Source organism: Strix uralensis, chromosome Z, assembly GCF_047716275.1.
Source record: "Strix uralensis isolate ZFMK-TIS-50842 chromosome Z, bStrUra1, whole genome shotgun sequence".
Classification (NCBI taxonomy): Eukaryota; Metazoa; Chordata; class Aves; order Strigiformes; family Strigidae; genus Strix; species Strix uralensis.
This window is the reverse complement of record NC_134012.1, coordinates 98,544,108-98,569,390: the sequence shown is the minus strand read 5'-3', so window position 1 is coordinate 98,569,390 and position 25,283 is coordinate 98,544,108. Positions and strand designations below refer to the sequence as shown.

General features: G+C 42.1%; 2 protein-coding genes across 13 annotated transcripts in view; one reads left to right on the top strand and one right to left on the bottom strand.

Moving 5' to 3' along the window:
* The window catches only part of PIAS2 (protein inhibitor of activated STAT 2), a 32,334-nt gene extending 30,225 nt beyond the window's left edge, over window positions 1-2,109 (top strand). For 4 of the 12 annotated variants that reach the window (XM_074857069.1, XM_074857079.1, XM_074857067.1 and 1 more), the window contains exon 14: window positions 3-2,109. In XM_074857069.1, coding sequence (XP_074713170.1) covers window positions 3-260 — 258 coding nt within the window. In that variant the 3' untranslated portion in view covers window positions 261-2,109. The remainder of the gene's footprint in view (window positions 1-2) is intronic. The other 8 variants (XR_012627220.1, XR_012627222.1, XR_012627221.1 and 5 more) reach the window with 7 other exon arrangements.
* Window positions 2,110-3,612: 1,503 nt separating this feature from the next.
* On the bottom strand, window positions 3,613-24,375 carry LOC141938348 (elongation factor 2-like). Its single transcript, XM_074857080.1, is given in 16 exon segments — window positions 3,613-3,983; window positions 6,786-6,903; window positions 9,141-9,289; window positions 9,292-9,322; window positions 9,733-10,086; window positions 10,532-10,639; window positions 11,122-11,380; window positions 11,641-11,836; window positions 13,211-13,349; window positions 14,493-14,606; window positions 14,866-14,971; window positions 15,933-16,105; window positions 17,389-17,600; window positions 18,055-18,236; window positions 18,914-19,128; window positions 24,305-24,375. Coding segments are annotated over 16 exon segments (2,553 nt in total). The 5' UTR covers window positions 24,308-24,375; the 3' UTR covers window positions 3,613-3,789.
* Window positions 24,376-25,283: the final 908 nt, after the last annotated feature.

The window sequence follows — 25,283 nt, the reverse complement described above, 5'->3', positions numbered from 1 at the left end:
AGGGAAGATGTATCTTCAGAGCATACATTTCCCTCGTGCAGTTAGTCTCTTCATTCTTCGTTGTTTGTTTCAAGCAGTACTGTCCTCCTATGTTTTTGGATAGTCTCACCTCAACCTTAACAAGCAGCACGCCTGGCAGCATCATCACATCAACCAGTCACCAGGAGAGCAGCACGCACGTTAGCTCCTCCAGCAGGAGCGAGGCAGGAGTGATAACCAGCGGCGGAGGCAGCGCCCCCGACATCATCTCACTGGACTGAAACAAGGGGCAGCACGGGACTCCCAGGAGCATTGCACAGAGCTGCTGCTTGTATCTCTGGAACTTTCAGCATCTCAGAAGTTATTCTGGTATTTATTGAAAGGATTTGCTTTCTGGAAAATGGAGTAACTTCGTCTACACTAGAAACAGAAGTGATAGGGTTTTTTTCTTGTTCATTAAATAGCTGGTATAGAAAAGGCCCCTTCAGGACATGCTTTTATGCTTTTAGCTTGTTCCGGAGAAACTGACTTTTTGTTGCGGGATGGATTCCACAGATGTCTTTAAATTTTGTTGTAAAACACAGCAATAATGTAAAAACAAAGTTTTTTATTAAAAAAGGCACTTAACCACTCTAGAACAACTACAACCTGGACAAAGGTGCAGAAGTGTATGCATTGGTGATTTAGTATTTTCACTGGAGCCTGTAATAAACTTCCTGTAAGACAATGAAGCTTTGAAATAGCCATGACTTGTGTTGTAGGTCTCTTGTTCCCCCCTTCCCTGGGGATGGAGGGTAAACCTCTGTAAATGGGGTTGGGTGAGTTTTTACCTCCTAATCTCATGTTTTCCACAAATGCAACAAAATCCTAAGATGTGACTTCTTCCTCTTAATGTTCTTATGCTGGGGAGGGGACAAACTATCTATGCAAACTCTGCATTACACAATCTCTGTGCTGTCATGTCAGAATTAGGACATCTCCCTGCCATCAGAAACTCTCAGCTATGCACAGTCAAGCTGTAGTTGAGTTTGTGGTTTGATACCTTTAAGAGGTGATAGAAAGAAGGCCTTCAAACTCAGATTTAGATTATAAAGGCCTTGGTGGCTCTCCTTGAAACTGCTGTCCCTCACCAGACGAGGGGACCTTCATGCCTTTGTGGCAGCTGTAAGGAGACAAAATGTGAATTACTTTCTCTGGTGCAGCATTATTTTCTAGGTTTTCTTGCTCCTGGCTTGTCACCTCAGTAACTGCCGTATTCTGTTTGGGAATACTGCACTCCAGTTTGCCTCAGGGGAGGCCGGGCTTTTTGGAAGAGAAAAGCTGTAGCTGCACAGTGTTCCTCCCTAACTGGAAGGAGTGTTTAGGGCTTAATGATGCTTTGTCCCACATTACACACCTCCTAAGGGTGGCTTTTCTAATTCGACGGGAGTAACTTCTTCCTGTTTCACTCCTCTCAGTCTGCTGCTTTGTTGTGTGTATGCAGCATCTCCCCACACACCTCCAAGCGTAACCTCAGCAGTACTGTATGTGGAAGAGGTTACAGACCAGGAAAATCAAGTCATTTCCACAGAGCTGGAATAATGGTGTTATCTACATGTTGACATAGCAGATTTTCTAAGTGTTGTGTTTCTGTTGAGTAACTGTATTTGAGATTATTCCTTCCCTAATTACCAGCTTTCACTTTTTCCTAATTTTGTGTTCCTTTTTTCTTATTTCTTTAGTCAGCTGTCTGGTGCTTTTTGCCTTCCACTACTGTTACAGTATTTGAACGAAGTACCTGGATAAGAAATAGAAGCAGGATGTATTGTAACTTGTGTCTGCCCTGTACCTTTAGCACTGCATTACTACTCCTCATTGCCTTTTTTGTATCATCTTTCACATCAGCCTTCAATCACATGTTGGTCTTAATATTGCATCCAGTCTTTCTTCTCCTTATCTGTTTTTTTTGTACCTTTTAAGGATCAGTTTTCAGTGTGATTTATTTCTAATAAAGCCATGCTGCTCATGAACTTTCCTGACGGCCTGCAGCAGATCAGTGCTTTCTGCATCACGGTTGCACAGTGACTTGAACTATAAATAAAGCGTGGAAAGAGGTTCCGCAGTTGTTCTGAATAAAGTGTTTTAAACTGGTATCTGTTGCTGAAGATGCTGTTTGTACTCTTAACGCCAAACTGACGCGTGACTCAGGCACGTACGTCAGAAAAGTGCCATTTTTAGGACATGTGCTCTAAACCATTCATGGTATTACAAAATATGGCTGGAACTTTAAGTTAATTTTTGTACCCTGGTAATAGTTAGTTGTCAGGGCTGAGGTAGGGTTGTGTTCCCCAGCTGTTTTGGGCAGGAGTTTTGCAGCTGCATTTAGCTTCAAACCTTGACCCGCAACAGCCATGACTGAAGGCATTTGCACCTCACCCCTCCAGGGGAGTGCTGGATTCTCATGGGCTCTGGTGCAGGCAAGCGGTCAGGTGAACGCTGTAGTTCTCCTGCTACACTGATGGACACGCAGGAGGTAATTACTAGGCTTGTGTAATGCCTAAATCCTTTAATTCACTCAGGTTGGTGGATGTTGTGTTTCAGAGGGGTTGGAACACCCATTCAATGCGCTGCCTTCCACAGGACAACAAACTGACCTAAATGGGCGGGTGGAGAGGGGACAGGGGGGTTGCAGCTTAATCGAGGCCTATACCACTCTGGCCCTGCTCAAAGCAAACCTGTCCACTGCAGCTAGACAAGTCTGGCTTGTTCTTCCTTGAACAAGTTCTAAAATGCATCAGAATGACTATCCAAGAACTTCTACCACGAGAAAAACCTCAGATGAAAAGGTTAGCTGACTTCTTACCTCTTTGTTTCCTCTATGGAAGTAGTATCTGGTTACTGCTTTGAGCGGATCTTAGCAAAGATACCTTCAACCCAACTGCAGAAGGAAAGCAAAGTTTATGAGACCAACACAACGTCCCTCCACCGCACAGACAACCAGCGTGCGGTGAATGTCATGCTGCAAGAGCTGGCCCTTTTTTTCCCCACCCATCACATCTTTCTTTGCATTTTCTGGAAGTGAGCTAGCCGCTAGAGTACTAGTTCCAGAAAGGCCATACCTATACACCTAAAGGCTATTATTAGCCTGAGCTGGCTTCTGATTTTCATACTTCCAGGTCAGATAGAGCTGTCTGAAACAGTCATGAGCCATGCAGGCAGGACTTTGCTGCCCAGCGATACACCACCAGCCCCAAGGAGGTTCTGCACTGGTCCAGCAGCAAGAATTGAGCCATTTCCAACATTACTGGGGATTTCCTATACTTCTGCTTTTAAATCTAGGTGCTGGATGCTAGAAAGCTTACCTGTAACTGCAAGCCTTTCACTATCAGTCTTCAAGAGCCCAGAGGATTCAAGTTTGGAAATGAGAGAATGCATCTTCTGGCTGAGAGGACAAAACCTGACAGTTCAACAAGAATTTCTGCAAGAGCAACAACGGAGGGAGCTGCTTCCTAGGTTAAAAGACAATTGTGGATTAGGCAAACTAAAGAATACCATTAGTCCTAGGGAACTGATTAATTTTTTTTTTTAAATACGTATTTTTGACACAGGCATCAGTGACCACAGACAACATACAGGCAACAACAGTCCCATACATCAAATTAGCATGTCATTTTTATTTATTTAGTAGGTGGTCAGGCCATTATCACAACATATTAACACTCTGTGTGTATTCACTATGACACTTAACTTTCCATTTCCTTCCTGCTTTTATGAGGAAATGGTATCAGGACAAAACTGTGCAGTACTTCACACAACATGAAACAGAAGTGATTATAACTTATCTAGGAAGTTATCCAGAGGTGGAATATCCTCCTTCAAACCTTTGCGTTTACGTGTTTCAGCCACAACTTGCCAAGAACGAGAATTTGCATCACAGGGATCTCCAGGCAAAATCTGCCAGTGATCAAAGACACACTGTGGAAAAGCCTGGCCACCAGTGCTGGATTGCAAGTCAGCGGTAAAACCTGGTGGGAAGGAAAAACTAAAACTTAAAAAGGGATGAGGCAGCTACAGGAAAAAATAAAACTGGTTTATTGTATTTCTGCATAGACAACACCCTAAAAACACTCTTCCAGAGCCTGGGTATGGTACTGTTAGGAAACCCCTACTTTGCGGGTAATTCTTTCAAGCAGGTAAAAATGAGACCAGCTCCAAAGAACTGCAGACAGATCTTGTGACCAAGTAAATTGGCAATAAAAAGGCAAACAAAATTCAATTCAGATAGATAGAAAGGTATATGGGGACAATGATGTTTCACGTGTCTCAGGACCTGAACCAACCACTACCCCTCAGTTTGAGATCTCGGGGTTATGGTCAGTAGCACAGAAGCATTAGTTCAGTCTTCAGCAGCAGCCAAAATGAGAAGTCAAGTGCTAGCAGCTGTTAGGGAAGGAACCAAAACCAAAACTATCCCACTGGCTGGGATTGAGTTAATTTTTTTTCTCAGTGGCTGGAATAGTTCTGTGCTTTGGGCTCAGGATGGGATTGGGTATGAGAAGAATGCTGATAACACACTGATGTGTTCAGTTGTTGCTCAGAGGTCAAGGACTCTCCAACTCCCCATGTCCTGCCCGTGTGCAGGTGCACAAGAAGCTGGGGGGAGCACAGCCAGAGCACTGGACCCAAACTGGCCAGTGGAATATTCCAGATCATGTAACGTCATGCCCAGGATATAAAGGAGGGGTGGATGGGGAGGAGGGGGGTTCTCTCTCACTTCCAGGATTGCGACTGCAGGATCTTGGTATTTTGGGATCGCTGGCTGGGAACAGGCTGGGTATCAGTTGGCAGGTGGTGAGTGATCGCATTGTGCATTACCCCTTTGTACTTTCTATTATTGTTTCATTTTATTTCAATTATTAAACCGTTTTATCCCAACCTGTGAGTGTCCCTTTACCCCTCCAATTTGATTCCCCTCATCCCCCGGGCAGGGGAGGGTAAGGGAGCAGCTGTGTGGGGTTCAGCTGCTGGCCGTGTTCAAACCACAACCCAGGTGAAAGCCTGCACCTCTATTACAAAGGTGTGCAGTTATGGTTCCTTTCTTATAAAAGCAATTACCACAGAAATGGTTCAGAGAAGGGGAATACAGGTGACCAAAGCCCTGAACTGGCTTCCATGCAAAGAAACACACTTAGCAAGCCAGGAGTCTTCAGCACAGAAAGAGCAGCAACATAGTAAAGGGTCTAAAAATTAAGTGACATGGACACAATGGATAAAGATTAAAATGAGCTGGTGCTCCTTTTGATACAAAGGAAGCATCAGCTGAAGCTAGCAGGAGCCAGTTCAAGTGACACAAAAGGAAGCAGTTCTTCACACGTCAGGTGGGTGGAAGTCCTTGCCAGTGCTGTGGACGCTGACGTTTTACCCCGAGGGGGAGACTGCGTAACTTCATGGAGAAATCCATTGAGGATTACTAAATTGATCTAGAAACCATGTCTGCCCCAGGAAGCCTCCGGAAGTGGTTATAAAAAGGCAACTGGGAAGTTTTGCACCAGTGTACCTTGTTCTTTCTCTTCCCTAAGCACTCACTTTCAATCACTGTCCTGAATAAGATGCTGGGCTAATACGACTTTTAGCCTGACAGTACAGGAACTTTAGGTGTTTCTTTTCCCACTTCCTCATCTTCATAGCAGTGCCATCCCCTTCTCCCAAACATTCAGTCCCGTGAAGAGCTGCTGCCTGTGAACAGAGACTTCGCTTCTGCACAACCGCTTCTAACCACTAGTTTACAGGAATACTGGTATTTCCCCACATTTTTAGATTGCTGTTTTAGCAAGATTCAACAGCAGCTTTGGCAAGGAACTAGAAAGGCAATTTTACAGAATATGGAAGTTAACGTGCTATGTAAGTTGAGACTAAGAGCCCAGTATAATACACATTCTATCCAGTCTAAGCTTATACTTCTTTTTGTTTTTCCACGTTAGGAAAATGGGTCTCTATTAAATTGTTTTAAGCTCTATGGAAAAAAACTCAAAATACTCAAAACCCAGCCACACACACACACATGTGTAAGTTCTTTTAAAAAGTTAAATTGACAGTTTAGACTTTAAAAGTTAAGCATCTCTTATTTCATCACTGATTACTTGAGCAGTCACCACACTTGGCAAAGAGGCCCCCTCCAAAATAAAACATGACATTTCTTACAGTTTTACTGTATGGGGAGTTCCAAACATGCCCCATGAAACTGGTAAACTTCCTGTCACGATGTGACAGGATACTCTTGAAGCACATTTTTAAATGGGGAGGAGGGAAATAGGACACGAACAAACCACAACACCAAAGGGCTCTGTACCACACTGAAAAGTTGAAGTTTCGGGCGCAGCATAAGAAAGATCAGTTGGTTATTTTAAAGTACTCTTAAGATTGGCAAGAGGGTGTAGTGTCATTTAAGCTACTCAGACTGGCACTCTGTCCTTCTTTTGAAGATTCAAATTGCTACCAAATTTTCTAGCCTGCTGTCACAGACCAACTCTTTCTTTCAGGCTTGCTTCAACGGAAGACCTCGATTTAAAATGATGGAAACCGAATCTGGTGTACTCTGAAAGGTCTAAATGTGCAGAAACTGCCACATCTTTTTGGCACTCTGCTGGCAGGAAAGCCCCATGGAGTAGGCTGCCAGGAAAAAAAAGGAGTAAACTGTTCTGAACTGAAGATGCAAAGGGACAACGGGAAAAAGCTTGGAGCTAATAAGTGGGAATTCTTAAGTCTCTCCGATCCCGCAGAGGTCTTTCTTTAATTGCATGTGTGTAACAAAAGAGGCATAATCTTACCGAATGACTCGTTTACAGGTAGATACGCCTTGACCACAAACACTTGGGATTCTTCAAAAATGTGTCCTCTTTTCCTGTTCAGCACACCATAGATCCCACCAACCACTTGTTCTGGGCACTATAAAAAAGAAAATTCTGTGGAGTTAGATGAAAGGAGATCATCACCACTTATTAAACACAGCCAGGCAGCATTAGACAATCCCTCTAGACAGCTCTCTTGAAGTTTTTCACACGATGACTCCTCACTCAGAGAAATTTCTCTCCTGTAACAAGTGGCTTCACTCTCACTTCCCAGACATCTTTCAGAAGCTCTGCCTGCCTTCTCTGTCTCACTTGACTGCAAAGTTTCCAATTACTGTATATACTACAGACTATACCAGATTGTAGTTTACATAAACAAAGTGAGGCAAAGGTACATATGCTCAGTGAAGTACCTTTGGCAATCTTTGGGCACAAGAAAGCAGAGTCCTGTAGTGCTTTGTAATAAATGCATTTACTACAGGATGCAAATTTTATACAAACAGGATCTCACTGTACCTTATCCTAGAACTAACATGGCTGACAAGCATTCTGATAAAAACTGTACTTAGAAAAACACATTTGCTTAGAAACCTAACACTAAGGCTACAAAACTCCCCTGCTTTGTCACGATAGGTCTCACAAGTCAGAGGTGAAAAAATTCTCCATTTTGCAGTTTTGTCCTTACTTGCACTCATCTCCTTCAGCCCTCGGGGCTAAAACATTTTTTAAGCAACTGAGTTGGTAGATTTTCTGCCCACTGTAAGAGACAACTTGTAACTCCCCAAAACAAGGACTGAGAGAAGCAGCCTGAGGGAAGCATAAACAATGGCGAGAGACGAGACTCTCTATGGTCTCTTTATCTATGATGAAGATAAGGGAGGGGGGGACAGAGGCCCTCCGAGCCTTCCTGAGGAATGTCTCCAACACTTGCAAGCACCCTAAGACGAAACTATAGTCACGGGGTGGATAATGTGGAGTCTGGACAACGCAGGCTTTGCGCTCAAGGAGCTGACAAGGCTGCTTGGATAGCAGAGGACAGGCTGGGGGAGGGAGCCCTCTGGAGACAGGACGGTTCTGCTCTGGGGTATCTTGTAAAGTTTCAGGGCCATCTGTCCGGTGAAAGACCTTTGCTTCATTATCCACAAAATGCGTATTAAAGTTGACAACCCTAATGCCTAATGAAGATTAACAATATCATGGCAGTTACGACATCCCATGAAGCACCTTACCCCTCCTCAGATACATGATACATTAATATTAGGTTGACCTGGGGGAGAGACCCAAGGAAAGTGTGTCTAAATTGAGGGGGGGCAAGAATAACAACAGTGGAGTGAAGAAGAAAAGAAGTGGAATGAAGAAGCAGTGAAATGAGTGAAGACAATGGATGCATCCTCGATCCCTTGTCAAAGGGACCAATGCAGGAACCTGGACCAGGGATGTCTATCTCCACCCCCTCCTCTCTCTCTCTCTCTCCTCTTTTCTCTTTTCCCCCCTTTCCTTGTTATCATTAACGCAGGGCATATCATATCATTTGCCACAATTTGTGATATACTTAGGCAATTATTGTGTATCCAGTTAACACACTGTGGGAAATCAGTAACTGTTTATGTCTGGACTTTGAGACTTCTCTCACTGTTGTCCACTCTGTTGGGGATTTACACATCTAAGACACTTGTCTCCCTCTTCTGAGCGGGATGTGACACCCACCACCCAGCACTGTAGTCTGGAATTCATTTTTAAAGCAGGTTTTAAATCTTCCAATTCCTTTTAAGACAGTTAAGACAAACTGGCATGTCAATAGCTGTACCTAGCGATAAATAAATATTTTTAGCATGGAATATATTTTCCAGGTTATTTTATGGAAGAATTTAATTTTAAAAGAAAAAACAGCTATTCAAAGGACAGACGTTAATGTTTAAACAGCTCAAAAAAAGCTTATTAAAAAAAAATATCCTTGCTGCTCTTTCTATTTAGGATGCCCATTATTCTCCTGAATGTTTAGAGTGACAGAAAGAAAGGAGGAGAAAACAAACCCCGAATCCTAACTTTTCCGCAGGTACTGGCAATTCATAAAGAACAGTATAATTCACCTCTATATTTTTCTGTTTCCATTTAACCTTTCCCTAACTTTGGAATGAAAAACCTCTTTTCAAACTAAGTCTCTGCATCACTGACCTAAAGGACACAGAACAGAGCTATCATGGTTTCTTGGAAGAGAATGTGGAAACACGATTATATATCTGTCTGTTGCATCTCTGTTGTTGTCAGTGTTAGGTTAACAGTTGGAGTCGATGGTCTTAAGGGTCTTATTGTATATAATATCCCATTGCCTACCTGTATTTCTACCAGATAGATGGGCTCCATAAGCCTGGGTTGTGCCGTAAGAGAAGAGGCATAGAGAACCCTCCTTGCAGTAGGGATGATTTGCCCACCACCATGGTGAATAGCATCAGCGTGCAGAGTGACATCATGGATATCAAAAGAACACCTCTCGTGTTCTCCTCACACAAGACACCCTGAAGTATTAAAAGGGGAAAAACAGAGGTTTGATACTACTCGGGAGTTTTCAAGATAGGAACCTTCACTTAGCAGGATTCTAGCCTGATTTAAGTCATGCTGGTGCTGAACAGCTCTATTTGGACCAAGGCAGCATTCACCATACACACAGCAACGTCCTTCTAGGAAGGACTCAAATGCTCCTCTAGCATGTGAGAACTCGCACTCGGAACAAATGTTAAAATACCCACAGACAACAACGTGTTCATTACATAGGTTGAGTGACATAATTTCCCCAGTGGGGACAAACTACAACTAGCTCACTACCCTCTTATCAGTTATTGACAGTTTCTGAAGATTTCACGTGAACAGAGCTCAGATACATTTCAGTAACACAAGATACAAGTACGACATACAGAACTACACTTACCTCTTTTGTAGCCCACTGGAAACCAGCAACAACACTGTCTTTGATTTCATTTAGATACTGGACACCTTTTGTGATGTCAACTAAAATATTTGGACTGGTATCATCAGGCCCAAAGCACCAAATCTTACAAGCCTCAGACACACCCCACTCGTATTTCTCCGCCAGGTAATGCGCACGCTGTTTCAATTCTTGACGGAAACTGACTTCCCCTTTGTCTATGGTCTCTGCCAGGCCATCAGGAAAGGGTCGAGCTGTCATATACAGCCTGTTGTGTTTGTTGGGAGATTTGAATAAGCACACCTGGCTTGACTCTTCACCAACTGTCTCACGGTAAGATACAACTGGGTCTGATTTCTGTCAAGCAGATCAAAGACAAAGAAATTCCCAAGTAGGAAGCTGATCATTTCCACCACCAATCAAATGCCATTCAATAAACTGTGTCTTCCCCTCCTAAGGCAGTGTGTTAATGCCAGCTTCACTCAGTCATTCAGGCAAGCTCCACTAGCTTCATCAGGAGAAACAATGTTTTTGGTAGCACATCTATGGTTACCATCATTGTTCAAATCAGTTTTCCTGTTCACTGGATTTCCTTCACACCTCTGTCTTAATTCTAAGCAATTTCAATGAACTAATAAAGAATTCCTTTTATTACTTAATCGGTTGGTCTCCTAAAAAGTTTCAAATTGCTTTAAGGAAGTTGCTCTAAGAAACCCAACAACAGCAGATTAAGATGATTATTTTCACAGGTTAATATTTAGTCATATTCCATACACTGCAGTCCACAAAGATTCCTGAATACCTTAACTGGAATACAAGCATGATCTTCTTCCAGATATTTAAGGCAAATTTCTAGATGCAGCTCCCCTGCTCCAGCAATGATGTGTTCACCAGACTCTTCAATAATACACTAGAAGAGGAAAGAGTAGGGAGTAAACATTGTAAGAATTTATTAGTATTAACAGAAAAACACACACACTAAATCTGAAAAGTGTCAGATCCCAAAACCGCTCAACCCCAAGTATTCACACAATTTAACATATCTCTATATTGTTTCCAGGAGTGATCCAGCATAGATCTCTTCACCAACAAAACTGGGTACTCTCACATTAAACATAGTTCCTGTCCTACTGAGGTATCTGAACATTAAAAAAAGTGTAAGAGAAAGTACTGCTCAAAACCCAACACTAACTGCTGCAGAGTTTGTGTTCTTCCTCAGGATCTTCCTATCCAAATGCTCACTGAACTTAGCCCTGTTTATCTTGTGTTAGCTCATACAATCACAACTGAAAACTGTTTTGAGCCTGCAGCCATGCCATTAGATCACATAAACTGCTCTCTGTGAATAAAGCCGAATGCTGCAAACCCATAGCTCTACAGCTATACACTCACCTGAACCATAGGATCAGACTTGGCAAGACGCTTTAGACCTTCAACTAGTTTTGGTAGATCAGCAGGGTTTTTTGCCTCAACAACAACACGTACAACTGGACTAACACTAAATTTCATCACTCTCATGTTGTGGGCATGTTCAAAGGTGGTAATGGTACCTGTCTTCACCAAAAACTGGTCAACACCAACTAGACCAACAATGTTGCCACAAGGTACATCCTCAATGGGCTCAACATAACGACCCATCATCAAAATGGTTCTACAAAGACAGAGGATGAGCAACAAGCCTTGAATACCTGTTTTATCCCCAGTATTTCCAAAAAGCTAAGCCTTTTCTCACAAAGGAAAATTGCCTACTATTTGCCTATAATCCCTCTGGATTACTGATTTTATTAACCAGGAAAAGAAGACTCTTACAAAGACATACGATCTTCATTTCATTAGGATTCCAGAAACTAAAAGCAAGTATTTGTTTTTACATGCATTGCTATTCCAAACAAATATACTATTTCCATCTACCTTTGAATGGGTTTTAGGTAAAGATCTTCTTTTTTGCCAGGTGTGTAGTTTGGCCCCATAATTCGAACTTTCTGCCCAGTAGAAACAATACCAGAGAAGACTCGCCCAAAGGCATAGAAACACGCCTTATCAGAGGTGGGGACCATTTTAGAAATATACATCATCAGAGGGCCTTTGGGATCACAGTTTTTGACACCTGCAATGAAATACGTAGCTGCATCAGACACATTTTCTGTTAGACTTCAAAACTTAGAACTATATATGTATGATTACCAAAATGCCGTGAACCTTACTAACAGCTCCTCTTTTTTTCATTTAATAAAGGACAAAGGTGTGCTGACAGATGAATTATAGCCATGGTAGCTTTCAAAGATTCTTTGTTAAGGTAACAAATCATCACCGTTGTTGTTTCTTTCAGTACTGAGACCTCTGTTAGTATTTATTCCCTGCTTGCCCAAGCTTCCCTCTTCTGGTAGCAGGGTCCATGATATCAGTAAATCTGTACCAACGTGACCTAGTCCGAGGAGAAATTTTGAATAGGGGAATTTAAAGATCCCCTGTAATCCATTAGAATCCAGAAGACAAAATACAGCGCTAGAAATGTGCATCCTCAGTGATCATATGGATGATATGGTCAGAAGCAGGATGTCTAACCAGAAGACCTGTTCTGGCTTTGCGAGAAAGAGTTAACAGTTTATAAACACACGTGCCATAGAATCATAGAATGGTTTGAGCCATCACAGATAAGCTTCTCTTGAATGGACTTGAAAATTACTTCAAATATGATTTATTTCAACATTTGTGGATTTCTGAGGGAAGTGACAAATCTACACAAATCCAAAAAATGCAAATCCTCTTGAAAGTACTCAAGTTGATGATCATATTACAAATGAATTCTTCAAAACTTAACTCCTTCCTATCAATGTCAGACCAACAGCCCTGTATCAGATTCAGATTCAGCTATTTGCTCTTTATCTAGTCATGATCTCAGCCACACCTTCAGATAACTCAGAAATGGTTTCATTTTTTACCAGATTTTCATCCTTCACCTTGAAGATTGAGAGTGAATCAGAGAACAGTAACAACATGTCAGGCTCTAGGCGACACGTTAGAAGTGTTCAAAAGCAGAGGATCTTATTATGATTCTGACTGTGACTAAGGAGGAACCACAGGATTCAGTAGGAGACCATAATCAAAGCTGCAGAGAGAATGAGGGTAATGAACTTGCTGCTCCATCTGTCTCTTACAGTATATCCAAAGGCTGGTACATACCATATTCCTGCTCATCTCAACCGCCTGTTCTCTGAATCTAAAATAAATACAATGTGATTTCACACACATCAGCATCCAGCATATAAGAATATAAAGCAAGTTTTATGTGTAGTACCCCAAGGCTTTTCCTTTGCTTTCTCACTTTTTATAATACCCTGCTCTAACAGAGTCTCAAATTAGTAATTATCATTATAACATGGAAACTTAATCCAAATTAATTTTAGGCAGTTCTACTCATCTGTGCACTAGGGGTGCTGTATTTTTGACAGTGCTGGTAAGCTGGGAAAGTTTTTTTTACCCATAGCAGCTTCATCATCAGATGGCCCCTCATAAAGAAGTTCACAGCGGTATTTTTGCGCTGTTACAGGGGAAGGTAGGTGAATGGTGATCATTTGAAGCAAGGCATCTCCAGCAGGCAGCCAGCGGTGCATCACAGCCTAGGGACCCAAAATTCACAATGTAATTAAAACTTGTTTCAACAAACATAATAACTAACCCCCAAATAAACCTTCTGGATAGCATGTAGAAGACTACACCTAGGGGTGCGATGTAAAAAGTCACGACAACCATTTAAAATTTCTTTATAACTACTTAAGTCTTGTTAAAAGCGAGGAGTAAAATACTTCTCTAGAACAAGCAATTTGAACATAACTGTATGTTTGAATTACTGCAAGCACTCCTTGCAGTCTCTTTTTCCTTGGGCTAGGGACTTACAGTTCAACAGAAAGGTTAGGATTCTTGGATTGTATTAAGCTCCTGACATAAATGTCCTTCTTCTCTGATGACAACTGGTTACAATAGTAGAGAGAAAAAGGTCCATGAATAGTCATATTTTATGGCTATATCTTTCATATATGGAAGATAAAACTAAACCCAAATGTTTTATTGAATCACTGGCCACTTGCCACAGTGATGTAGTTGGATTTCCCTTCTCCAGTGACTACTTCAGGAAGTTTCCACATGTATCCCCTGGGCTCCCTTTTCACATGGGTTTTAACATACCTGAGGAGAACACGAGTTAGCACAGGAACCGGACAGTTTCTTGAAGTCTCTGCTCTTAACATTCAGTGCTGCATAGAAAGTGATCATGTGCTTTCAGACATTACTCTTCAAAAGGTAGGCCAGAATTTGGCAATGTTCTTGAATATGTTGGAATTTGTGAGAGCCAACCAGAAACCATGTTTCTGATTACACAGCCACAGCATACATGTGTGGCAACCAAAACTTTGTATTAGCACTGCATTTACACCTCAGGAAGAGGGAGGGAGGCAGTATTGGGGTTTTTTTCAGGCATGAAACAAAAATTTTCTCCCTTTTCTTAAATCAAAACAGGTATGCCTTTTGTATGCTGCAACACACTTAAGTCCTGCTATCTCTCTAGCAATACCTTACCAAGCACCTTATTTCAAATCATGACATTCCTGACTCACAAATTAACTACTGATCAGATTATAAAAAGACAATTAATATAAGTTTCTGTGGATTTTAGAAAGACTTGCAAGACTGTTCTCATTACACAGCTCAAGGGTAAGAAATGCTACCACACTGGCAATTCTAATGAAGTAGAAAGGCCAAGTTACCTTAAGAAGTGGTTTTCCCTCTTTATCTCGATCTTCAATGTCTAGCTTGATATCAAGTTTCTCTATCAGTTTGGCTGTCTCTTCCTTCTTAAAATTCATAATGGCATCAAAGATCTGAAACATGTTTGTAGTGACCAGAGTAAGTAATATAACAGAGACAGGTTTTGCTTGCCATTTATCTTAAACATGTTGTACATCTGAAAACCCTTTGGTTTCTCTGTTCTGGGCTTTTGTTTGAGAAACTTTTCTAGTCTCTACAGAAGGTATGGACCTACTTTCTAAGACGAATGGCTTTCCTAAGAGCTAACCTGCTAAACTAAAAAATGTCTCCCCTTAAGCCCTTGCAATCAAATCAAGACACAGTTTGCTTTACCTTAAAGACAGGATCCAGAACGAGCTGGCAAAATGTCCTTGGCAACTTCTTTCCATTTGGGCTAGTGGCTGATTTGCTGAATTTTCCAGTTGCTGGATCAAAATATCTAAAGAAGATGTTTATTTTTACTCATGCAGTTTGAACCTACGAAGTATCCACTTTTCCTGCAAATTTCCACTTAGTTATTTTTAAAAGCAAACTTTACAAAGTTTCACATTTAGGCAGAGATTAAAATAGCAGAAGAGTGGCTAATCCTTATTTGAATGTAGTAATAACTGTTAGAGGTTTGGGGAGGCAAAGGATGGCTTTTTGTTTGCTTAGGTTGTTGAGGTTTTTTACTACACTTAAAAACAGACTTCGGTGTGCATTTGTAGGCTTTTACAGGGAACTAGGCACTATAAGCAAACCTGTTGCCAAGAATTCTTTTACTCCACTCTGTTATCTATAGCTGTCTTTCGAAGCATTGCTAACATCATTTAAATACCATACAAGACAGATCTTGGGAGACCCTATGAGCTAAATGAGTCAAGGTAGGTTAATTTATTATAAGGCATCAGAAGACAAGCAAATATATTGACCTTTCACACATGTATAAAGCATTCAGTTAACAGCAAGTTGTGTACACATCTAATAGGAAATGAACTCCATTGTTTATGAGATACAATTTAAGGTTCATTAAATTCACAGAAACACTCACTGGTATCAAAAGACTGGATATGGTCCATAATCTTGTGTTGTGTGTTAGTTTTACCTGTGCAGTTCAATAAAAGCATTTATGTTCTGAGAGTGAATCTTCTCTCTCTGCTCTTACGGAGCAGGTTATCAGAACTTGCCACAGAAGGCACATACAGCATATCTGCACTACAAGCAACTGCTTTTTCCAGATACAGAAATATTTTTGTTGTAAGAGTTACAAAGTTATGTCTCTAACTAGCTTCCTAAGCTGCCTATGAAAGCACAAACTCAAGACACACCGATATGCATCACTGATATTCTTGGAGTGCTACTGTGGTATCTAAGCATATATCTACATTCATTCCATGTGTACTGTGTTACTTACTTATCACCTCAGTTTTTTCATCATCTCTTCCACTTTCTTGGAATGCTCAGCTGGAGGGAGTTGCGCTTTTTCACCTTTGGCAGCAAATTTGGTTACATACATCTCAGCAAACTGCTTCAGGGTAAACGTCCAACCATGCAGACCGGAGCCAAACCCGACAGTACTGATAACTGGATCAATCTTTGAAGGGGGGAAAAAAGTGAATGCATTTCACAAAACAGTGATTTGAAATGTATGAATTGCTTTCAATGACAGGTAGGATCAGTAAAGATCCCAAATATTTTCTGAAACATAAAACAAGGAAGTATTTCCCCTAAAATGGGTCTATTAAGTATTACTTCGAAGCAAGAACCTTACTTTGTCCCACACAGTGGGAATACTTATAACAAAGGCTAAAATAAAAACTCCAGAAATATATTTGTAAAGTGCTAAGTAGGATTTGGAGGATTATGACTTCATTAAGAGTATTAGCTGAATTGTTAGTGGACTTTCTCTGGAAATTGAAATATAGGTGGTTCATTCCTGCCACACAGATAAAACTGGTCTGACTTAAGAATGGCCGAGATTCACAGAATATAAGAATCGGAATACAATCCTAGCCAAGGTCCTTTGTTCCAGTAACTAGATTAAGCTGCAGTCAATTTTAGCCATAAAACAAGCTAGTACAGGACAGTCACATTTAAACAATGGGAACCAGGTCTGGAAACTCTGGTGAGAACATCTGTTTTGTAGATATTTGGTGGAAAAAATAATATCTGAAGCAGCCTTATTCTGACAATTCCTTACTCTAACAGCTGGACCACCAGAGAAGACCTGCAGTTGAGTTTGTTTTCTTGTTTTACAATTCTCAGCTCCAATATAGGAAATACGATTTGCCCTTCTAGTTTCAAACCATCCTTCCAGAGATATCCAGCATATTATGATGTAATTGCTGGTAGAATAACAGACACCTGCATCTTCAGATCAGAAAAGAGCAAATGAAATGTCTTATCAGTCAGGAACAGCAATAAGTCCATATTTCTTGTCGTGTAAGTGACATAAGCAGCAAAGTCAGGCACAGAAAGGTAATCTTCTTGTTTCTGGTCTTTTGCCTTAAATTTCAAACCGTAGTTTCCCTTCAGCAGTTTGCCCCAGGCAAATGTCTGACATTTGATGTTTGAATGACACTGAGCAACTGGCTTGAGGTTACACATTTTGTTAGTGAGAAATTATCACTGCAGGATGATCTGCTCTCTGAATTCTCCCCTCTCTCCTAGTTGCTTTCACTCCCCAGTTTGTTGGTCTAAATAATATCCCCGAAAGAAAAAGTATGAAACAGTGGGGGTGGAAAGGGACCGAAGAACAGCTCCTTCAGGGTGGCCAGAGATCTTTACTGCCACAAATGTATGTAATTGTTTCATCTCAAGGCTGGTATTCTCCAAAATAGGATTTCAACCACAGCAAAGTTTTAAAGTTTTCTTTACCATAATATTACCCATTGGTCCAGTTTCACCTTCTCTGTAGGTGGAAATGATGACATTGACATTTTCCACAATACGCTGATGTGTCTGGTAAAGTTCCTCAGGCTCCAGCTGCAATTCCAGCAATGCACGATCCATTTTATTCATCATCAGTACTGGTTTGATATGTTCTGCAATAGCCTGCTGCAGAACAGTCTCTGTCTGTACACAGACCCCTTAAATATAAGCACAGTTAAAACATGCCTTATATACAAGGGCAAGATCTCTAATGTACTTTGTACAGTGGCGACTGGGAAATTCAAACTGGGAATTTGATGGTAGTCTCCGTGCTCCCTGAAACCGTCATTACTCAGTTGCATGCACTGCTCCATTTTCTAACTGAAGGAGGAAAAGGATGACAGGCAGCTCCACTCCCTAGGAATTTACTGAAAGATTGCCTTTATTTCCTCAGTCACTTTCCATTCAAATCACAAGCTGGATACAAAGTGGGTATCATCCACTAGGCTACAGGAAAGGCCATGGGCTAAGAACTGCAAATCAGAATTCATACCATTAGGAGTTAAACTTTCAGAGAAAGAAGATTCTTGCATCACTCATGATTTTTTTTTTTTCTTAAGAGGAAGAAAATAAAACACACTGAGGTCTTTCTAATTAGAAGAGCATGCTTACCTGAAACACAGTCAACCACAACAAGTGCACTATCAGTGACACGGAGAGCTGCTGTAACCTCAGAGGAGAAATCAACATGTCCAGGGGAGTCTATTAAGTTAATAAGAAAAGCCGAACCATTCCTACACTGTTTGATGAAGGCCAAGTCGTTGTCTGAGAGTTCATAATACATAGAAATTGCCCTGTAAGAGAAGAAAATTAATTTAAAAATTTAATAATGTTTCATAATTTGATGATTTTAAAATCTTCACTGGTCAGGCAGCTATACCTGCTCTATTACCGTGCCAATATTTCTTGATGTATTTAAACGAAAAACCACAAGACGACTTCAATATTTCAATTTCTAAAGTTCTTAGGATCTAAAATTCTGCTTTGGGTGTAACTAATTTTAATTCTTATGCAAAATCAGCACCTCAAGATAGTAGTCACAGCATATCACCGTCCGACACTTATAGGGTCATGCTCCAAATCACTTTACAACTTATTGACTTTGCAGTTGCAGACTCAAAGACGGGATAATAATAAGAAGACATGGCCCACCACAGTGGCTTGGGGGACCAGGTTATTAGTGTGTAAGCAATTCAGTAAAAACAAAGGTTACTACTAAGAATCTTTCTGAACGCATCTTCCTCCATAGTGAGAAGCAAGTAAGAATGGTCGCTAGATGCCACTTAGAAGCTTTACTCCAACACTGCCCAGATTGTACTCTGACGACTGTGAACTTCTGCTCTGTAATGCACAGCTTGATTCACATGTCAACTTAAAAAAACCCTGACAAGATGCTAAGCTGTGAGCAAACCACTTATCTGTCTTCAGGTTAAAAGAAAAAAAAAAGAGAAAGATACAAACAAATTCTTACGTAGACTTGATTGTGATACATCCTTCCCGCTCATCTTTCTGCGTGTCTGTGAATCGTGTTTCTCCGTCTCTGGCTGAAGTAATGATGCCTGCTTTACACACCAACGAATCTGTCAAGGTTGATTTCCCATGATCAACATGAGCAATGACAGACATATTCCTAATATTGGACTTCTTGTCCATGACTGCTTGGATCTGGTCTACTGTGAAATTCACCTGGATGGGGAGGGGAAAAAAAAAAAAAGAAAACCAAGTATTACTTCCTCTTAAAGTACACAAAAGTTTATGTGAAATTTTAAACTTTTACTATTTGTTATTAAATTCACAATCTAAGGAAGAAATCACGTTGATCATACTTTTAAGCTTAATATTACAAACAGCTGTTCACATTTTTGGCATGTTTCTGTAAGCATGAAGAGCGGAGCCATAACTTAAAACAGCTCAGCTTTCGTATCACAAAATGTCAACTACCACAAAAATGAAGAATCCACCTGTGGTGACAGAACAGCTCCCTATCAAATGTTACCGGAGGGTTAGTGAACACAACTGCAAGCTACAGCTCTCATCAGAGCTTCCGCACACATCCTTCTCCTCTCCTCCCACCACTGCCCTTCACTTTGCCAAGTCCTCTTCCCACACCAGCTCTCCATCTCCCCAGGCTTTTCAGGTGAGCCACTCTTCCCGGTTTCCAGATGAGGCTGGGTCTTCTCCTTTTGTAGCCAATATGCCAGTTCTAGAAACTGGTGGGCCAGCTCAGTCAAAAACCTCTTTGAAAACTTAACTACCAAAAAGCAACATTTTTGGAGCCCCTCTCACAAATAATATCACAGAAATTCTTCTCATTTACATACTTCTATTTCTTGCTAAGAACAATTTCCCTCCTTCAATTTGCAGAATTAAAAAATAATCTTGACCCTCAGAAGCCCTGGTAATTATGTATTAAACACATGACAACTTTGCAAAGGAAGCTGAGATCTTACTCATCTCGGTCTATCTCATTCTGTAATGAATTTTAGACTGGCTCTTAGGAGGCATTTCTTTGCAGAAGGGGTTGTTGGGCATTGGAATGGGCTGCCCAGGGCAGGGGGGGAGTCCCCATCCCTGGAGGGGTTGAAGAGTCGGGTTGACCCAGCGCTGAGGGATCTGGTGGAGTTGGGAACAGTCAGTGCTGGGTTAACAGTTGGACTAGATGATCTTCAAGGTCCTTTCCAACCTAGATGATTCTGTGAGAGTCACCTGTATGTCACAGGAGTGCAATTAACATGGCTATTCTTGCAAATCCCTTTAATGCATGAAGTGCTTCATAGGGACATGGAAAAAGACAGAACTAGGAGGAAAAAAATGATGGAGGATATTAAACAAGCAAACACAAAAACCAAGTATCACATCAGTAGTTTATACTAGTTGCTCAAGTGAAGAAAAACGTACTATTCGAAACACTTAAATAGGTTCCTCATCTGTGTTTGAGTTGCAAAAGACACAGAAATAATGAAACATGCATTTCCATTGCTACACCAACAAAGGTTTCTAACACAGTCTGGGTCTTAATGAGTGCATCTGAACACAGGGAACCTGGCTTCTTGCAAGGACAAGCCATTACTTAAATAAAAATAATCCAACCCAGCTCAGAATATAATTAAAGGTAGGAGACAAAATGGGGTTTTTTTACATGAACAGATACACTTGATATATAACTTATTACTGCATATTTCCATACTAACTTTGAATCTTCAGTTCAACTGTTTTATTGTACATTTTCTCAAGAAAAGCCTTATTAAAAAAAGGAGTATTTAATTAAAATAGCCAAGTTCTTTTTAGAGACGAGAAATACGCAAACTAAGCAGCAGCCTGGCCTCTTCCCCCCAAGAAGTATTATAAATAATACTCTCCCCTACATTTATAGTTTATTTCCTGCCTCAAAGACTGCAATGCAGAAAACAACCAACCCACCCCCTTTTTTTTTCTGCTGAAATTTTTAGAGTATGCTTACGGTTTTGTCAGTGATCCACCTCAAATGAAGGCACTTCACATCTGACTTTGTTCTGTTACATTATTCTTCAGTTTAATAAAAACCAATTATATTTCTTTTCTAGAATGTTCTGAGGTGTCCTGGCCTCCACAGCAAAATTTCTTCTGGAGAACTTGAAATCTTTCTTTTCCACTTAGAGAAAACAGCACCACTACTTTTCTTTTCTACTTTTATCATTTTCCCTGTTTTTAAATTGTTTCGCTAAAAAAACCCACCAGTACTTAGTGAGAATTAAGTATAGTGCTAGAGCTGTGCTATATACACTTATTTCATAAATGTAAATAAATACTTAAGTGTTGACATGTGTGTACCTATGTGCTCTTTGTATTAGCCAATTACACATTTCCTTAGTGGAACAAGGGAAATTTAGTTCTGATAAATATTTAACTAGTACAGATACCACATTTTGAACTGAAAACTGTATTTTATTCCATTGCCTCCAAGTTTCCAATACATTTATATACACAGGCTACGTTGTAGGTTTCTTTCAGGGCAAGGAACAGAGATGACTGTAATAGTTTATTTCTTCCTCATATTTTAAGCGCACAGGCTTCCTATGCACGTCCATTTTCATTAATTCTAAATGTAAACTTCATGCACGTGTTCCTCTGACAGGACTGGATGTTCTCCTACGTGCTGTTGAAGCTATTTAGTCTGAGAAAGGATGGTACTGGAGGTGTAAAACCTTGATTTGTGCCTAAAAACAATGGAGCCTTACTCTGCAGCTGGGATAATTACGTCCCACTGCTACAGAATTAGAATGAAAACAGGTACACGGAGTGACGAGTGACGGTTATACAGGACATGGATGTAGAATGTTAGTTTGATGGGTTTAGTTGCTTGGTGTTTCAAGAAGTCATTACTATATTACTATTACTTTGTGGTGGAGCTGGAGCAGCTTGAGTTTGAGATGGAAAAGAATCACTACATCACAGTGAAGGAAAGGAGAGCCAACAAGCACAGTGAGAGAAGAGCAGGGTCAGGCAGTACTGGGGCGGGAGGTGGGGGTAAGGCAAAGGACAAGGGACATCTACGACCAAGTTTAAGGGATTTGACAGACTGTGGGACCCAAAGATCTAGTGTTACACCTCAAAAGAAGTCATCACACTCAAGGAAGTAAAGAGGCAGGCCTCCGTAAGCGACCTCACAGCTTCTGCTGGTAAGTCTCATGGCAAGTCAATGCCAACAACACGATGACATTTGTATTTCAAACTTTGTCCTTTTGCTCAACTACAAGACTGCATCCTTTCGCAGAAACCAAAGGTCTGTTGTCTTAGGCATTACTGTGTTAGTACTTTTTGCCAGGCCTACAACAATACAATGCACCTGGGCATGAAGATTTCAGCCCATAGGAAGTTAATACTGAGAGCCAAGTTTAGGTAACTGGCACTCCTTTATTATTGTTTGGTTCAGCCCTTGGCCTAAATGAGTATTTTTAAGAGCTTAACACTGCTAGCTCACTTTTAATTCACTTTCTTATATCGTAGCAACTGTTCTTGTTAATATAACTGAGTAAACCATTCTTAAGTTTCTGCTAATTATCTTGTTAATAAAACATAGTCTATTATAAAAGATAAAGAGTTCAATTCAAGCATCAATATTAATGTCTTACCAGGCCTTCCGGCAGGAACTTCAGGATTATGCATTAATAAATGCTATCCACTTCCAAACATTTTATTTATCATTTCATTTACACAAATGCCAAAACAGAGTTGACCATATGTGCTGTTCTGTAAGAGAGACGCACTTGCATCACAATTTTTTGGTCATAAACACAATTGAAAACACAAAGCCAGATTAAAAATTAATAGTAATTTTAATCCTAAATGGTTTTCATTAAAGTTAGAGTTTCTGTTCTGCAGTGACAGACAGCAACGAGATTATTTTGCTATGAAATGCTTGCTGCAGAGGGGTTAAGGTCTCCTGTGTGCAACAGCAAGCAAAAAATGAAGATGAAAGCGGTACTTGTAAAAGGGAGAAACATCACTGCTTTATTACAAGCAGAACATCGATTTTGCCAAAACCCTCAAGTTTCACAGCCACTACAGCCAGACAATAACCTTGCTCCTTTTAACTACTGCATTACATCATTTGGGTAGCCCATACTGCAGTGTTGCTTATCCTTGGCTATCAGTAACACCTTCAGGTTAGACTACCTTCCTCTTCTGCAGAGCATCTCTTTCTCTTAACGATGTTCAAATTCTTATTGTAACGAATCATTACATAGCTTCAAATCAGAAATACATATTCTAAAAACAAACTAAAATGAAATCACACACTGAAGCTGACATAGGTAACCAGAATGGCCATTTCAGTAAACAATAATACAAGGAAAGATTACAAGACTGGGAAATAAAAAAAAGTGTTCCGATAGCATTAATCATCAAGAAATACAAAGGTGAACAAGCATCTGCTCATCACAGAAACAGGCTAGTAAATTCTGATTCACTAGAATTAAAGAAAGAGACTCAAAACAGGTGAAACACATTACCAGAACTGCAGTGATTTAAAATAATGGGACAGGCTTCCTAAGGGGAAGAATAAATTAAGACTAAACCAACACAACCCGTCCTCCAGCGTTTCTAACAGATTGATTTCCTTGAGAAAATGCTGCTGAGCTGGTTCAGGTCAGACCATCCTTCCTCAAAATCGGTGCAGTGCAGCACTGTATAATACATGTATTCACAGCTATGCATAGCCCTTCCCAAGCCCCACTGGAAGCAATGCTTTTATCTCCTAGCGTTATAAACACTGATGATCAGGATTTAACCCCAAAGTTTACACTTGAATTCACTACACATGGTGGTAGGCAAAACGTACAGCAATGTTCAAATCCGTGACCTACACGGACAAGGTGCGCTCCCCATACCTGAGGAAGGAGGAGAAAGAGAGAAGCAGCGGCACCCTCCCTACTCGTGCGCATTGCAACCTTCCAATAAAAGAGCACGAGGGGGGGATAAAAACAAATAAAAGAAGCCCAGCGGTGCCCCTGTCCCACAGCCCCCGGGCGGAAAAGGACGCGGCCAGAACCGCCTCAGCGCTACCGGCCGCCACCGCCTCCTCCCCGGGCTCCTGTCAGCACCGGGAGGGCGGGAACCGCCTCCCCCCCCGCCTCAGCCAGCCCTCAGAGCTGAGAGAGGATAAGGAGAACCTACTGAAAAGCCTCATGCTCCGGCGAGGGCCAGCTGGGCGGCTCCGACCCGCCACCCTTGTCCCTGCCCGCCAGGCTGACAGGCAGTGCTGTGAGAGGAAAATGGCCGCCGCGGCGCCAGCAGCCGCCCGCTGGGAAGGCGCAGGCAGAGCCCCGCTGCCGCAGGGCACGGCTGTGGGTCGGTGGCTTGGCCGCCCCGCGGGAGCACTCACCATCGTGGCGGATGGCTCCGGTCCCACCTGCCGCCGCCGCCGCCTCAGCCGGGCTGCGGGAGGTGGGAACGAGCCGCGATCAGCTGTTGCCGGGGCTTGAGCATCCCCCTCCCCGCCCCGCTTCCCTCGCCGAGGGCTCGGTGCTGAGAGGCGGGCGGCTTCCCCTCAGGGCGGCGGGGCTTGGCCGCCGCCTGCTCCCGCGACGACCCTTCCCCGGAGGGGAGCTGCCCGCTCCCGCGGCGAGCCCCCCGGAGCTCTCTCCCAGCGGTGGCCGGCACCCCTAACGCCGCCATGACCCCCCACCCTCAGCCATCGCCCGGCCCCTCAGGGGGGCGGCGGCGGCTCCCGGGCGTAGTGGGAGAGGACGGGCACCCCCGCCCGCACGGCGGGTTTGGGGCTCATTAATCCTCCCGTGACAGAGTCCCGACTCGCGCCATCGCGACAGTTCCCTGTCCCTCACTCAGGCCCCGTCAGCGCCCGGGGAAAGGCGCGGCGGAGCCCGTCCTTCCCCTCAGCGAGGCCGGCGGCGGGTGCCGGGGCGGCCGCGGTGTGGGCGGCTCGGGGGCGGCCGGCACCGCCTCGGTAGGTTTTTCCCTCTCGGGATGCTCAGCGACAGCGCGACTGGTTTGATGTCTTGCTTTGAGCAGGCAGGTGCCACAACCTCTCATTAGTTACTTTTAAGAATAGGTTAAATGACTGATCGGTTCCCTGTTGAAACGCGAAGATGACATCGCGTCCCTTCTAAAAAATAACTCGCTGTCATGAACGACACTGAAGTAATAACAGCGCTTCGCATTTTTAATACAGACTTTCACCCGAAACCGTCTTTCAGAAATATTAGGTAATTAAGTTGTCAAGCGCGGAGTGAGCGCATGGATGTCTTCACTGAAAGCACCGACTCCTGGGATCAAACTAAAGGAAAATTTAAACAGTAATACTTCCCAGGAATTGAAGATCAGAAAAGAAGAATATCAAATCA